The sequence below is a fragment of the Pangasianodon hypophthalmus genome, chromosome 13, assembly GCF_027358585.1.
Source record: "Pangasianodon hypophthalmus isolate fPanHyp1 chromosome 13, fPanHyp1.pri, whole genome shotgun sequence".
NCBI lineage: Eukaryota > Metazoa > Chordata > Actinopteri > Siluriformes > Pangasiidae > Pangasianodon > Pangasianodon hypophthalmus.
In genome coordinates, this window is record NC_069722.1 from 4,218,663 (window position 1) to 4,237,073 (window position 18,411).

Below are 18,411 nucleotides of genomic sequence, written 5' to 3' on the forward strand. Positions count from 1 at the left end.
AAGGCACTTAATGCGTATTATTTTTGACATTTATTATTGACTTATTATAACCTATAAACTCATTTTAAAATTAGCTACAAAAATACACTGTGTTAAAAATGAAATATCCTACAACAAGAAAAGAATCCGAAACAAGCTCAAATCAATATTCAGGGATCTAATGTAACAACCTTAAAGCTGTTCAGAGGACGTGATAGAGCATATTATGTTTTAGATCATATTTAGATCATATTTAAATTTTTAATCTATTTGACCATTTTGTTTACTTGCGATAATGAAGAAATGTCTGAGAAACCTCCATTTTGTCCTAAGGGTATACAAACTTTTGCACTCTCTACTGTAGCTGGTAAATTAGGTTGTAGGTGCGTGAATATGGAACATATTTCTATAATTTAATCCAAGTTACATTTATTTTTTAATTTGGTAATTGTACTGTGCTCTGTGTGTGTGTACGTGTGTGTGTGTGTGTGTGCACATTATGTAGCTACTGTCCTTCCCTACTTAACTATATAACTGTCATCACTTTGGCCCTCTGTTGGTCCACATCTACCCCTTCGTATCTACTCTCTCTCCCCCCACCCCCACACAGACACACACACTCCCACAAACACACACCCTGCTGAGTGTGATACACTGAAAATAGCCACTACTACCACACACACGCGCGCAAACACACACTGAGAGAGCCATAATACATCTGTCGGCACCTCTCTGAGCAGCAGCTGGTAGCAAAAGTTGGCTTCACCACACACACACACACACACACACACACTCCAAGTCTGCCACTTACAAACTATGACCCAGTTAGAATAGATGATCACACACACACACACCCTTGCACACGTACACACACAAACACACACACACACAAGTCTGCCACAGTTATACGCTTAGAAGGGTTTAAATATACACAAATATACAGACACTTACACAATACAAGTCTGTGTTGTTACAATTCACTACAAGTCTGTCACAACAAATTCCGAACTAGAATAGTTTAACACACACACACACACACACACACTAAGCAATCTTTAAACAGGAAGCAATTTCTGATAAGAGAGGTGGTATCACGAACACGGCCCCGTTTCCTGTTTGTTACTTTTGATGTTGTTATTGGTGCTCTTACCACTGCTGTTAAATATGTTTTGCCAAGACAGCTATCGCAGATTAAACTAAACCGAATAGTCCTGTGTGAAGGTTTGCACACCCTTAGGACAGACACACACACAAAAAAAAAACCCAACAAAATGTAATTTATTCCAACAAGACCTCCAGTGTGTGTTAGGTCTCACAGATTTTTATTACAATAAATAACAATGGTAGAATAGTGTAAGATGTGGATGTAAGATCTGGAAATTTCACCCTCTCAGGTAGAAAAATGCTATTGTAAACTACTTACGGAGAAACATTTCGTAACGTGGATCTTCTTCACCACACCGGTTAATCTCACGTCTCACATCCTGAGAGAATTCATGGATGTGCACTAAGTATAATAGTGTACTATGAAACTATTTTGTATGATAGTATGCGGTTTGGGATGCGGTCCAAGTGTTCACGACTCTGAGGATATAATTATCAGCTGTGGTTTCCTCAATATTACGGAGGCATTGTGAGAATAAAAACTTTACTGTGCACATCAGTGTGACTGTGATGAGTTGCTGAGTGCCAGGTCAAAAAGCAAAACCACTCTGTTGCTCCACTGTAATTTGACTGTATATAACGACTCTGTGCATCTGTGTAGATTTAAAGGATTGAAAGCGATGGCCACTGGATGGCACATCAAATCCAAAACCTCCCGGTCCAACAGGTTTCCAAGTTGAACAATAAAATGTTCAGTGATTTCATGCACAGTGACATTGCACACCTACGAGCTCTGTCTCTCTTTAAAAACCTTCCGCCATCATTGTGATTGTTGTCATGAGCTGAGTCTCAAAACAAAACTCTGACCTTACATTCAAAAGTATTTACTAATCGAGAAAATCCAGAAGATTGATAAGCAAAACAGATCTCTCAGTAGGTTCGAAGACTTTGTGAGAGGTTTTTGAAATGCTAGTTAGTGTTAGCACTCAATATCTGTCTAGAATAGTATATACGATTTGAGACACAACGCTAGTTTGTTTAGTCAGTTGTAGACACAGTATCACATGATACTATACTGCCCCATTATTTACATTGGTCTCGCACCACAAGTGCCCGCTCTTGCCTGTCACCACGTAGCTGGACTTCTTTCAAGCCTAAAGTTCGAGCGTGATGACTTTCGACGTATCTGAGCATATGACATATGTGTAAAAAATCCACCGTCAAATTCCGACATACTAGACACTGTGAATTACTATTACCAGATTTTCATGGTGACTCACAGCAGCACAGGAACATTATGTTTTTATGTAATTTTACCAAAACGAAATCCTAAGCCAGTGTAGTTTTAAATAATCATTGTAGTGTTGTAAGAACTTTGGACCATACTGCTTTTATTTTTCCTAAAGTATCTTGTCCTGTGTGTAATTATGAAGTGCCTGGAGACTTGGCTTATTGTGCTCTTGTGTCATCTTTGGCACACTTGATGTTATAAATAACCCTATTTAATCAAAATATCTTGGGCATTTTGAAAAAATACCAATGTGGATACAGGTTATTAGTTTCCACTAGTTAATTAGAGATGTGTAACAGCTGCAGTGCATGAAGCAATTACAGAAATAGACATCAGAAATATTTAATAAAAGAAATGGAAACAATATGGATAACTGCACTATTGAAAAAGGCACTTATGCTTTGTTTAAGGGTCTATATGTCATATAAATCAGTATCATATGGCAGTTGAATTACTAGTGCAAAGGTTTCTGTTATATACACGTGTTTGTGTGTGTGTGTGTGCTGTAAAAGTATGCATTCCTCTGCCCAGTGTTCAGCCTGTCCCTTCATGCCCTGAGCGAGAGACAACAGGCCATGTCTACTAGTCATGATAAGTCAAGCGTAAACACACACACACACACACACACAAAATCCAGCAGTATCAGTGTAATCCACACTAATGAGTCATTTTGTCTCCATCATATTATTATCTTTTCTGTCAGATGAAAGATGATCATTTCACAAAGTCAGCATTCAGAAGTCTGGAATCTAAATCGTCCTAAAAGCTCAGACGAAAATGAGGCCTCGAGAGATGGAGAGAAGAAAAATGTCGGCTTGTGCATTTCTCCAGAAACTTGGACTGCTGAATGATGGTCATGAATCCGCATCAGAGACGAGTAGTTTTCATGGAAAAAAAAAAAATTCTTGAACTGGAAACCGTCCAAGTTCCTTCTGGTTGGCCGAGTGAGCCGTGCCAATCGGTTCAATATGGCTCGACTTGTTTTCAGACCTAAAGTTTGGTTTCACTCTTTTCTGTTTTGTACACTGTCAAAGTCTAGGATGGTGCGTGCAGGTAAATAAAGCTCCAGCCTGCATTAATCTGCATAAACTAATCCGTTGATTGTTAAAAACTCGCGTTAGGCTATGGCAGGTAAATAGGATTTGCATAAGCAAATTGTGGGTAGAGTTGAAACCAAGGTCAGGTCTCGGAAAAAAAGGGATTGCGATTGTTTCTCTCTTCAGCCCTGACACGGTCAGTCCAGTTTTACCACGTTCCCCTCTGCTCCCAGGCTAGAACGAGAAGAGACGAGACGGCTGAGAGAAACCCGAAACGCTCGCATGAATGCTGCATCTGAATGTCTGTTTTTCGTTTAGGGCCCACAGGTTGAAAAGCCAAGGTTTCTGTTTAACACATGCACAAAAGAGCAGTATCGTTTCTCATCCCTCTCTCCGTTCCCTCTTTACCCCCTTTTTTCTCTCTCTCTTCAGTTCCTGAGCTTGTTTTTCTTGGAGAAAGTAAAAAGCAAGCACGTTACAGTAAAGTTGAACTTTCCATAATGCTTTCCAAATCTCTCCTCACACACACACACACACACACACACACACATACACACACCCATCATCAAATTACTGAGCTCCAATCCTCCCATTTGTGGTCTTTTCCAGCACACACACTTAGTCTTTTATTTCTAACTATGTGATGTATTTCCATTGACTTCTATGTTACTCCAGCTGAACAATAGTTTAGTTGCTTTTTTTTGTAAAACAAGCAAACAAACAAAATTCTCCATGGGGACCAGCTCTACAAAACTATCATGGGGAGTCTTGTATTATTGCACTGTGTTGTGAAATCACTGTCTTTTCTTCCTGTTTCTTTATCATCATTTTGTTATCTTCACAAATGGAGTAATACAGATACACACAAAGCACAAAAACACATAACTACACACACACACACACACACACACACACACACACACACACACGTTTGATAAGCAGCTCAAGCACACAGTGACCCAAAACTAAAGGCAAGATAACAATTAACTTGTACTTTCCTTTATGGCAGAACAGGATGCTGTCAATATAAAGACACACACACACACACACACACACACACCACATCACAATTCAGTATTATTGTCCACTATTTCTGAATGTACACAAATGTCTACTGCACACACACACACACACACACACCACATCACAATTCTGTATTATTGTCCACTATTTCTGAATGTACACAAATGTCTACTGCACACACACACACACACACACATACACTACAATTCTGTATTATTGTCCACTATTTTTGAGCATACATAAATGTCTACTGCACACACACACACACACACACACACATACCACATCACAATTCAGTATTATTATCCACTATTTTTGAATGTACACAAATCTCTACTGTGCACACATACACACACACACACACACACACCATAATTCAGTATTATTGTCCACTATTTTTGAATGGACATAAATGTCTACTGCACACACACACACTCACTACAATTCTGTATTATTGTCCACTATTTTTGGGCATGCATAAATGTCTACTGCACACACACCACATCACAATTCGGTATTATTATCCACTATTTTTGAATGTACACAAATCTCTACTGTGCACACATACACACACACACACACACACACACACCATAATTCTGTATTATTGTCCACTATTTCTGAATGTATATAAATGTCTACTGCACACACACACACACACACACACACACACACACATACACACCACACCACACCATAATTCTGTATTATTGTCCACTATTTTTGAGCATACATAAATGTCTACTGCACACACATACACACACACACACCACGATTCAGTATTATTGTCCACTATTTCTGAGTGTACACAAATGTCTACTGCACACACACACACACACACACACACACACACACACACACACACTACAATTCTGTATTATTGTCCACTATTTTTGAGCATGCATAAATGTCTACTGCACACACACCACATCACAATTCAGTATTATTATCCACTATTTTTGAATGTACACAAATCTCTACTGTGCACACATACACACACACACACACACACACCATAATTCTGTATTATTGTCCACTATTTCTGAATGTATATAAATGTCTACTGCACACACACACGCACACACACACACACACACACACATACACACCACACCATAATTCTGTATTATTGTCCACTATTTTTGGAGCATACATAAATGTCTACTGCACACACACACACACACACACACACACACACACACCACAATTCTGTATTATTGTCCACTATTTCTGAGTGTACACAAATGTCTACTGCACACACACACACACACACACACACACACACACCACATCACAATTCAGTATTATTATCCACTATTTTTGAATGTACACAAATCTCTACTGTGCACACACACACACACACACACACACACACACTACAATTCAGTATTATTATCCACTATTTTTGAATGTACACAAATCTCTACTGTGCACACATACACACACACACACACACACACACACACACACACTACAATTCAGTATTATTATCCACTATTTTTGAATGTACACAAATCTCTACTGTGCACACATACACACACACACACACACACACACACACCATAATTCTGTATTATTGTCCACTATTTCTGAATGTATATAAATATCTACTGCACACACACACACACACATACACACATGTAGTACAGTAAAAAAAAAAAAAAAAAAAAAAGACATGGATGATGGACTTTATTTGTTAAACAAATGAAATGTGGAGCGATGGGCACGACCTGTCCTGAGCAGTGGAACAGAAGGGGGCTTATACTGTACCACAGCAATTTGCCAACGACTACAATTTTTATTTATTAAAGAATATGCAGTATTTTTTATCCAGTTATAATTACATTTAATGTTGTGGAATGTCTGCAAAACAAATTACTTCCTGTTATCATTTATGCTCCCTCACTGGCCTGTCTTTATTCTCTTGTAAATTTAATAAGACGAAAAGTGCAGCTTGTCATGTTACCGAGAAACCAGAAAGCGCAAACTCCTCTGTCCTGAAGATGTCGGAAAACTTAAAGTTACAGCTTTACCTCTGACTGTTACAAAGCGCTGACACTGGAGACTCCTTCCGTAAATGTTAAATAAACTTCTCCTTCCAGCAGCCATCACCTTATCAGTGATTACACACATTTTTGTAATCTGTTTATGTGAGACATCCGGCGTACAAGTCCCTGTGAAAGTTGTTACTATAGAAACGATAACATATTAGAATGAGTGCATTAATATAAATCTGTGATTAGTCTTGCAGCCGGAACTACTTTCAGAGCAGCTGTTATAGAAAATGAATCAACACCTTCTGACCAATCAGATTCGGGAATTCATCTTCACTGTGGTATAATGCCCAAGAACTTCGATTATTACACAATCCGCATAAATCCAAAACAGCTAGCTGGATAGTTATCAGCTAGCTCACATTTGTTACGGGTTTAGACGAGTTTCATTTCTGTTTTAAAGTCTTCATTTACATCGTCATATTCTTGGCGATTTATTTAAGTAGACAAACCTGTCAAATTGTACCATAACAATCAGCTAACATTAAATGCTAAGTTAGCTAGCTAGCTAAAAGTTTCCCGGTACCATGTTGTGATAGGCTTTGGAGTTTCTTGGTGACATGGCAAGCTGTCTTCTTAACTTCGAGAGAGAAAAAAGAGAGGCTGGTGAAGGAATGACTGTTTATAGCATTCCACAAAGTATGATGTCACTCTTTAATGTCAAAAATGTATCTTTGTTGGAAATGTAGTGAAATCAACGTGAAATAAAACACTTTGGATGAACTTGGCGTTGCATCCACATCCAGCCACATCACACCAGCCAGTCATTGATTATTTTCCCAGAACTGCATGCCCCCCCAGTGTGTTTTATTCCTTAGTGGAATAGTATATAAGAGTATGTTGAGGCACAGTTTAGAGTTTGAATTGAACAAACCTCTCACTGAATGCTCTTTAGAAATCTTCTAGACCGGCATGTACTATATACTTTTAAATATTCGCTGCAATCTTCTGCTTCTTTTGTCTTCAATGCTCTGTTTCACCGTCTTTTTTTAATCAGTTATGCTTCCCCTCCTTTTCTGGAACAGAAGACAAACAGGCACTGCTGCTAGCATGAACCGTGTTCAGGAAGTGGGCCCCAAGGCTAGTCAGGCCTTGTACGGGTGTTCTTGTTACTTGTACACACACACACACACACACACACACACCAGCAGTCGCGGCACTTGGCCGCTGACTCATTCATCGCATTCCCTTCTTTCATCTGAGCGGAGACAGGGAGGGAGAAGAAAGACAAATGGAGAGAATGAGACAATGAAGGAGTGGAAAGAGTTTAAGACAGACAAAAATGGTTTTAAGGAGCCAAACTGAAAAAAAAATAAATAAATCACTGCATAACGTCTCGATGCTTTTCTAAAACGTTTGTGCCACTCATGCAATTTTGCTCTATAAACTTCCACTCATGTAGAGAGATAAAATTAGAAACTAGACTAATTTGCTGCATGGGACTTACAGATACAGATCTCCAAGACTCAGAGACTTGGGAAGCTACCAAATGTGTAACAATGACTTCTTTTCAGACTTACAGACTTTAAATAAGCAGTAAAAGAGACGATCAATATGTTCAAGTGCCTAAGCCAAAAAAAAAAAAAAAGAAAAAAAAGAAGAAGGACAGGAAACAGGAAAGAAGAAAAAGAGAGAAAAGTGTCCTTCATGTGTGTGTGTGTGTGTGTGTGTGTTCCATAAAACCTCATGCTAGGAGTTAAAGATGTTGGGCGGATCTGCTTTCTCCTCTGCTTGGTGCACGTCACGGCATCAGCAGGCAGGAATTAAATTACCATCTTCTCATCTCTCTCTCTCTCTCTCTCTCTCTCTCTCGTTTTCCAGGGGGATTCCAGCCTTCAGAGGCTTTGTGTGCATGAGTGAGTGTCTGTACTTGACTGGATGTTTGGAGAGATTATTCTTAAAGAGCAAAACCCGCACTCTCACCAGACACAAAAACAGTCATCTCCGGACGTCACTGGACTTTCTCGAAGTCTGCTGTGCTATTTAAAGTATGTGTCCCTCGTCCTCCCGGCTCCTCAGTATATGTGTGGGCATGTTTTTTTATGTCTTAGTGCCGACCAAATTGTCCCATTGAGGATATACTGATCTGGTGTGAACATTTTTCTGGTTATTTATTTATTTTTATAAAAACTGCAGCTTTTATTCAAAAAAAAAAACAGCTAATAGAGCTGAGAGGTTTCCTTTCGGTTACTGAGGTTAAGCTTAGGGGTAGGTTTAGATGTAGCAAAGCATTACTTTGCTGCATTAATAGGTCCTCACAAGGGTAGTGTGGCAAATGTGTGTGTGCGAGTGTGTGTGTGTGTGTGTGTATGTTCTCATACATGAGTTATGCATTTCATGGCAGTTGCTGCAGTCTAAAATCGAACAGATGCATGCATCCGGTTTATCAACCTCTCTCTGCAAGCCTTCATACTGATGAATGAAATATAATATAGTGGTGAATTATTTGTTAGACGTCCTCCTTCATGTTTTACTACAGTTTAAACACTATTAGTGCCACAGGGTAAACAGGAAAGGAACAATATTACACACCTCAAGGTTTGTATTGAAGGACTGGCCGCTCTTAAATCCTGATGAGGATAAATAAATGATTAAAGGCAGGCATGTTTTAATTACAGCAATTACAATCTTGGACTTTTCACAATCAGATCCAGAAATAAAAAGTCACGAACATTTTTGGCACATACGATACATACCACATAAACCTACTAATAGGTTAATTAAATGAGCCCCTCGTTTGTTTTATATGTAAGACTCCAGGGAGTGGTAAAAGGTAAGCAAAGTACACAAAGTGTGTAGAGAACATTTTTCTTGCACAGCTGATGAAGGACTTTTGTAATAAATGTCCTGTTTCTCTGGAAATCTTTTACTACATTTACTATATTGTTCACATATACACAGGCTGTCCCGTAAGTCCAGCATCATAGGGTTAATATACTGTATATTTTTATTTTTATACACACAGTAATGTATCTAAACAAGGACACAAATCCAAATAAGTCAAAGAGAACATATATTTAAAAAATCCACAAATCATTTTTACACAATACACTCTTATATAGGTCTATATGGTACTGTATATTTACATGCAAAAGTCTTTTTTAGTACAACTTTTGTTATAGATGTTTATTTTATGACTTCTTATATTTCCAAACATTACTTTTCCAATAATAAATTAAATGGTACAGAAAAATGTCAGTAAAGAAAGCAACATGTTATGTAACAGACCACTTTTCAGACAAAAAAAAACATAATACTGGGTTTTGCTGCAAAAAAGAGGTGAGTGTGACAGTCGGAGTTTCCAGAAGAGCTGTAGCTGGTTCTGCAAGATGCTCAGTAAAACCTACAGCTCATTTCCTTTTAAAACTCCACACATCATACCTGAGTCTGCTGAATTTTTTCAAAGGGTTGTCACGAGATATCAACTCTGTTTAGTTGATTACTGTTTCCTGCTCTTTATAGTATTTCTTTATGTCCTAACATTTCATTTCATTATTTTTGAAGGCATCTATGCTTTGCTTTTCTTTATACAGGCACATTAATATAAATTCTACAGCTCTTTGGAACTGATGAACACCCTTCTTCTAAAAGATATTCCTGCACTTAGTGGAGGAGAGCGCAGTCTAACATATCACTCCAAATTCTCCCATAGGCGTTCACCTGGTCAGTGTGAAGGCCATAGCATATGATTTACATCATTTTCATCTTCATCATCCTCATTCAGTGAGCCCTTGTGTCCTGTGGATGGGGGCGGAGTCATTCTGGAAGAGACCACGCCCATCCAGGTAGAAATAAAATTATAGGATAAAGGTGATCAAATTATAGGATAAAGAACTTGATGTATTGGTTTGCAGTGATGCCAGCACAAATAAATAAATGCCCCCTCCTGCATAACAGAGCCACCGTCTTTTTCGTTTAATTTGTAAACATATTAGACAAGGAGATTTTTTGGTAAGTAACTATATATCTATTACGCATATTTAGTCACTGGGTTGTGCCTGTGTTGATAATCATTCATCAACGCACAATATTAGTACTCCGGACAGTTTGAAATAGTGAAAAATGTGCTATTTGCATGATGCAAATGACTATGGTATTTGGGAGCGTGAGGGTTCGTAAAAATGAAAAACTATGGATTTCTTTAAGCAAATCTGTGGGCTAGCTTGCTAGCACATGCCCGCGTTACATTATACACAGCTGTCCACATTGCTAACCACAAGATCCTAGCACAATGCAAAATATTATATACAATACCTTAGCGACAGGAAATACCTTGGATAAAGTCAAATTTATCCCGTATTTCCTATTATACGATTATAAAAACCCAAATATAAGATTATTAAGCCTTTTTTTAGGCTTTTTAAATACTAATTTCAAACTTGAAATAGTCTTGCTCTACTGTAGATACATTTTGCTAATTGTAAGCATTTATTTCTAGAAAGATGCAAAATTATCTTCCAATAGAATAAGAAGATTTCAAGCTTTGAATTAGTTAGAAATTCTATAAATAGGTTTGGGTTAATATTTGGTTTATTGTAATATTAATAATAGGAAATAATAGATAAATTTGACTTTATTCAAGATATTTCACTTGCTAGGATGCCATTTTTTGCAGTGTAGGCAGAGAGAAAAAAAGTGAAACAAGCAAGCCAAACGTGTAAAAGTCTGATGCAATCTACTTCATTTTTTTTTACTGACCAATGAGAAGACAGTCCCACCTTCTCGTTTTCTGTCGGCTCGTAAGACTGAGGCTTGTGAATTGTGAACAGATCAAAGTTCTCCTAGATAAAATCAACACAAAGCTACGTGATCCTCTTTTATATCCCATGTGCCAGTGAATTGACATTTCTAACCACTGCTTTAAAAAAAAGTACAATTTTCAGGTGACTCCCGTAGCAGTGTAGCGAGGGTTAAAAAATCGGAAATGCTACGACTGAACTGTAGATGTCTTATTTCGCTTGAGGAAAAAAACTCACCAAATTATACAAGACATCGTATCACATATCATTGAATATACTGAATTATACAATATATCACTGTTCACCACAATATTAAAATTAAGCATATTTTGAACACTTTATATTAAATTATATTATATAATATATAATATATATATTATTTTGAAATATTGACTTTATATTAAATTTTCATTAAGAAGGAGCAAATTTTGCATTTTTGCAAGGGTTCAAAAAGGTTAAAAAAAAAAACACCAATGAAGATTTTATTTGCACTCTTGCTATCAGAATAGTACTGGATAAAAGTCAGACATGAAAGGACTTTCGAGTGATTATTAAGTTTTCAACATACTCCCATTTAGTCATTATGGTTTCAGAGCTGATGATTGTTTTCTGTTTCCTTTCCTCATACAACTTACCGTGAGTACTTTAGTGATTGGGTGGTAGACAGACTTAGGCTCACGTCTCCATAGCTGCTTTGTGACATAGTCTATTGTTAGAAGCAATAGACAAATAAAAAAATGAAACCGAAATTGGTACCGCTTATTATATTATGGACTTTGTTTTGTTAGCGATAAGATGATTGCAGGATGTGGGTCTTCTACTGCACAGAGTGAAAGATTATTGTAAATGCATATCATTTGTTTAAAATGTTTAGAAATTGTGCACAACCCAAACTGTCAGCATGCTCACTATGTGATCAATTGACCAATAAGTATGATAGTTTAGAGACTACAGTTTACAGAGAATTGCTAACACTGATTTCTTCCATCCAATACTCTTCTGGTGTCCTGTCTGGTCAGCATGCACTACTGTATTTGAACACTGATGTGTGTTTGGACTTTATCCACTCCAGTGTTGTATTATGTACTACTGTTTTGTGTGTTACACCGTATTCCTGAAGAAATGACATTGTGTTCCAACGTGTACAGGTTCTACAAGGTGTAAAGACAAAAAAGAAAAACACTTGACTTAATAAACGGCCATGTGAGGAAGATACCATTATAGCTCAGGCTAGTAGGAGTGTAATGCAAAGACACTATTTGTATCTGTTTAGTATTCCTGTATCTGTATCTGTATTCGGACTTAACATGGAAGTAGGTGTGGCCCACAAAAACCATGGAAAGCACTGAATTCTGGCTCTGACAGTTCCTCAACCTCAGCTACATCACTCGAGTTCATAATTGGTCTCAGAGTTACTATTTTGGTTTGTACGTGCTTGCAATATTTTCTAACAATTTTTGTTGATTTTATTTCCCAAAACGTAAACAAATTAGTAGGCTAAATTAAACCAGCATGGCCCCGACCAAGCGTGGTCTTTCTTTGTCCCACAAGCTTCATATCTGACCGTGGTAAATATAGTGCTCCTCATATTTCTATCTGTATATGTATTGGTTTAAAATACAATTCGGTAACATTGGCTGTGAGCTTCAAAGACTTTGCAATTACGGCTACCCAAGTGAGAAGGCGGAGCGTCTGATGATGTTATTCTGAGAGCAAGACTGTGGTACGTCTATAAACGACTTAACTTCTGCTATAAACTTCTGCTTTATAATGTATATTATAACCGAGATCTGTTATTCTGGACTGACCTATTCTCTTTCACATCACTACATTGTTCTACGCTGTTTCTAATTAAAGCTCTCTCGTGAAGGTTGCTCGCTGTACCACACCCTCCCGCAGCCATCATTCAAATCAGATTAGCAAGTGGTGTCCCAACAGACACGAGATTTATCTCATGTACACTTATCTCCCTGGAAGTGAAGAAAATACACAGCAAAGCAGAATAAAACCACACTAAAGTCACAGCACCAGCCTAAGAAAATGAAATGCCACTTTTACTACTTTTGCTTAAAATAGCTTATAACCCCAGCTGCTCAGCGGAGACTTGTTTTTGAGCACCTGATCTAGGAAATATGCATTCAGACACACACAGACACAACACCCTGAACTGTGAGCCAAGTTTTGGTACGTTTTGGATGCTAAGTGTACAAGATGTAAGGTAAAGACAGAATGCTGCTATTGTGTGAAGGACTGAGCGTGAAATTGACTGCCTCAAGGGCATGCATTAGACTGGAAATATGAGCTTACACGCACACACACACACACACACACACACACACACACACTGAGGTCTGAAAGAATGCTGGGATTAATTGTTGCCAGTGGAGACAAAGCAAGTAGGGTCACTGAAACAGACACCTGATCAACATTTGCACGGTAAATAAGGACTCCAAGGTGAAAGTCATCCAGATAGATGAGTCTCAAAACTTTACAAACTGCCACAATCCCGAGTTACATTCTCAGGTTTAAGAATCTCATTTGATGAGTTGGAATTTGAATCTTGAAAAAGAAGAACCAAGAAAAGCAAAAATATATGCACACACACACACACACACACACACACACACACACCATCTTGTTGTCATGTGCTCCTCGTTTTTTTTCCTCCACCAAAAAAATACCCCTGCTTGTTCACGTCATGTGAGACCCATTTGCTTGTCAAGAGCTGTCTCCTTCACACTCTCCACCTACAAAATAAAGCCTGTTAAAACAGCACCCTCGCCCCCCTTCCATCTCCTATCTAACTCTTTCACACACACACACAGACACATTCACACACACGCCTGCATACACTCAAAAACACAAATGTCCATTCATGCTTCTGAAGCCTCTGTGTCATTTTGGTTGATTTTGAGGAATAGGCAGCAAGGAGATATGGAGAGGGGGAAATTAGGGGCCAAGTAGAGGGAGTGTTCTGTTTTAGGGAAACTTTTTTAATTCGAAACAGCTTTCTGTACAGACGCGTGAGGGAGAAACCTGATTACAGAGCTGTCCGAGTGACGCACGTGAGTGTGAATGTGTGTGCATTAGCCACAGACAGAGATAGAGACAGAGATCTGACCAAGCTCGAAAACAATAATAATAACCCAGCTGTTTAAATACAAATATATAATTATATTCATATATATATTTTGTACAAATATTATTTACAGTGCTTTAAGGCACATCTTAAACACAGTTTACTGCGAGAAAGAATTCCACGTCCAAAAGGTGTTCTCCTCCTCCTGCTCCTCCTCCTTCACCACGGCTCACCTCCCTTCGTCTACCACTTGCCGGATTCCCAGCTGGCATCTTGATCTTACTCTAGGAGTTGAGAAGAAAGAGCAAGGAGTGTAAAGAGAGGCGAGGACGAGTGAGGGAGTGTCTCGGCACGTGGCACGGAAATGGCCACGTTTGTTTTTTTCCTTTTGGGCAATCCTTGGGAAAGTTCTCATTTGGCTTTTCATTTAGTTTGTCCATTTGCAGCACAAAATAACAAGACAAAACAACAGCAATAAAAAAACAACACTTCTAATCTCCTCATTCCCCAAATGTCTTATAAACGACATACGATATTCAACAGCAAATGTCACTAATGACCAATACTGATGATAAGCACAGACATACGAGTTTCACAATCAGTCTTTGTGAGTAAAAAAGGCATTCAGTCATTAATGTCTCCAAAAAAAACAAGAAAGTAACATTTCCTTGCTGTGTCCTTGCGTGTGTATGTAGAAGGGTCTGGAATCCTTTTCTCTACACCGTGGTCTCGCCGTGTTGTCCGCTGGTCAGGCGCGTGTAGAACTTCCTCCACGAGTGCAGCGTTTTCCCAGACCAGATCCAGAAGCCAGAGGTGATGCCCACGATGAGGGTCATGAGGTATTTGATCATGTAGACAGTGAAGTCGGGGCTCATGCGTGGCGTGGGCTGCATGGGACACGGGATAGCCAAGGTCTTGCAGTGTGTGCTGATCCAGCTGCGTTCCCAGTGCCCACGGAAGGCCTGCTCGTAGAAGAAGCAAGCAATGACGATGGTGGCCGGCACCGTGTAGAGCACAGAGAAGATGCCGATGCGCACCATAAGACGCTCCAGCTTTTCCGTCTTGGTTCCGTCATGCTTCATGATGGTACGGATGCGGAACAGGGAGACGAAACCTGCCAGCAGGAAGGACGTGCCGATGAAGAGGTAGATGAACAATGGAGCCAGGACGAAGCCACGCAGAGGGTCAACGTTGCTCAAGCCTACGAAGCAAACACCACTCAGAACATCGCCATCGATCTGCCCCATGGCCAGGATGCTGATGGTTTTCACCGCCGGCACAGCCCAAGCCGCCAAGTGGAAGTACTGCGAGTTGGCCTCAATGGCCTCATGTCCCCACTTCATCCCTGCAGCAAGGAACCAGGTCAAGGACAGAACAACCCACCATATGGAGGATGCCATGCTGAAGAAATACAGCATCATGAAGAGGATGGTGCAGCCCTCCCTTTTCGTGCCTTGGACTATTGTTTTATAGCTGCCTTCGAAGCTCCCGTTGCATGCCACTTTGTCTCCCAGGAAATAGCCAGTAATGTATGCGATGGACACCATGGTGTAGCAGCCGGACAGGAAAATGATGGGGCGCTCGGGGTACTTAAAACGCTGCATGTCCACTAGATATGTAGTCACAGTAAACAGTGTGGATGCACAGCACAGGCATGACCAAACTAGAATCCAAACACGAGCAAATTCAATCTCCTGGTCGGTGAAGAACATGTAGGCTCCATGAGTCCTGGATGACTCGCACGGAGCGCCGCAGTCTATCTCCCCGAGGAACTTGTAGTTAAGGTAGGACGGGACCTTGAGGGTTGGCGGGCAACGGAACGGCCTATCTGGCGTGGAATATAAATGGACCCCAGGAGTGCCTGCTGCGGGCACGTGTGCGGGTGCCACGGTGGCCGCCGATTCATTCTGCCCAACACATATTTGACCGTCTCCCAACACGGGGAAGTTCTCACACCTCAGGCGCTCCGGCCACTGAAACCCGAACTTGTTCATGAGCGCCTCACAGCCGTGCTTAGCTCTTTCACATATAGACCGACAAGGAGGAATGGCTTTTTCCAAAACGGTGCAGACAGGCGCATACATGGAACAGAGGAAAAACTTGAGCTCTGGAGAACACTGTACCTTGACAAGCGGATAAAACTGGTGGACCTCTAAGCCAGCGTCATCTTGGTTGTAGTGACCGACCAGGTTTGGCATGATGGTTTGGTTGTAGGCAATGTCTGTGCAAAGCGGAATAGTGATCGGCTGACAGAATCCGTGATCGGGCACGGCTATCCCATGATCTCCTTGGTACTGAGCAGACACTGAGACCAGGCAGGAGGACAGCAGCAGTGTCAAGAAGGTAGCCGAGCTCCCACTAGTCTCCATTGTCAAGGTTCAAGCGCCTCAACTTGAGCTAAAACGTCTCTCTGGCGAATGTCTGCACAAAGTTAAGATTTAGAATAACACATAATTTGCTATGACTGAAATCGTCCGGAACACGAACTCCACGGTGAAAACTTTCACGTCCAGTGGAAACGTGTTGCTCCGCGCGCAGTGACTGCCTGACTTTTTTCCTCCACTCTTTGTCCCATTGGACGGTTTCAAGCCCCCCCCCCCCCCCCCTCTCTCGCTTCACGCGTCTCGCGGTGATATGAGAAAGAGGAGGGATTTAGGGGCGGTTGAAACAGACACTCTTCCAGACTCCCTCTGCTACACTGAGCTGCCGTCCGGCGGATTTCTGAGGAACCGCAAGCTGGAGACCTTTTCCACAGCACGCAGCCAAAACACTGCACACACCGCAAGGCACCGCTTTCTCCCATCCGAGCTGAGGCCAGGCTTCTATACATCATAAAGTATATATAAAATAATAAATCACAAAAATCCCTATTCTCTAAACGGTTTACTGTACATCATTACAACAAATTATTCTCTCTCTCTCTCTCTCTCTCTCTCTCTCTCTCTGTCCTATCTATCTATCTATCTAATACGAATCATAATAAAATACCACTGCTACTGATAGAAGAAGAAGAAGAAGAAGAAGAAGAAGAAGAAGAAGAAGAAACAGACAAGCAAATGTAGTCAGTACAACATTAACTAGATAATAAATAATAATATCTATAATAATAAATAGATTAATAAGCCCATCTATCTATCTATCTATCTATCTATCTATCTATCTATCTATCTATCCTATTTTAATAGCATGACAAAGAAGGGTACATTTATATTACCAATACTACTACTGCAACTAATAAATAAATAAATAAATAAATAAATAGATAAAACATACTACTATTACTAGTATTACTACTAATAATAATAAGAGTAATGAAAATAATAATAAGAAAAAGCATTTTAAATACTTTTTAAACTACCACTAGTACTACTAAAAATAATAAATAGATAAGAAATAATAATTTGTTATGTATGTATGTATGTATGTATGTATCTATCTATCTATCTATCTATCTATCTATCTATCTATCTATCTATCTATCTATCTATCTATCTAAACACTGCCACCTTGTGGTTATGTACCATTACAACAATAATCGAACTTGAATAAAAAAAAAAGTATGCGTCCAAACAAAGCAACAAATCTATCTATCTATCTATCTATCTATCTATCTAAAATGAGGTGTTTAAGGTATTTTATTGGCATAACAAACAAGAGTGCATTTGGCAAAAATACACTGCTGAAGCTTGTTCCATGAAGTTAATGTTAAAGAAAAGAAATAATACGAATTATAATACAAATACAAAAATTACTACAAATACTACTACTACTAAAAAACAGGAAATAAAACCTGAACAACATTAAATAGATAATAAATAATATCTATAATCACAAATAGTTTAATAAGCCCATCTATCTATCTATCCATCTATCTATCTATCTATCTATCTATCTATCATTAAGTATTTAAGGTATTTTACTGTCATAACAATCAAGGGTACAATTTTATTACCACCACTACTACTAACACTAAAATAAATAAATAAATAAATAAGTAAATAAATAAATGAATAAATAAATAAATACTGCTACTAATAGAAGAAGAAGACGAAAAAGAAGAAAAAACACGAAATAAAACCTGTACGACATTAAATTGATAGTAAAT

The 18,411-nt window shown here is 39.1% G+C and overlaps 1 protein-coding gene across 1 annotated transcript; it reads right to left on the reverse strand.

Moving 5' to 3' along the window:
- Positions 1-14,380: 14,380 nt before the first annotated feature.
- On the reverse strand, positions 14,381-16,889 carry fzd2 (frizzled class receptor 2). Its single transcript, XM_026916491.3, has one exon. It carries the CDS (start codon positions 16,673-16,675, stop codon positions 15,023-15,025), a length of 1,653 nt encoding a protein of 550 aa, XP_026772292.3. The 5' UTR covers positions 16,676-16,889; the 3' UTR covers positions 14,381-15,022.
- Positions 16,890-18,411: the final 1,522 nt, after the last annotated feature.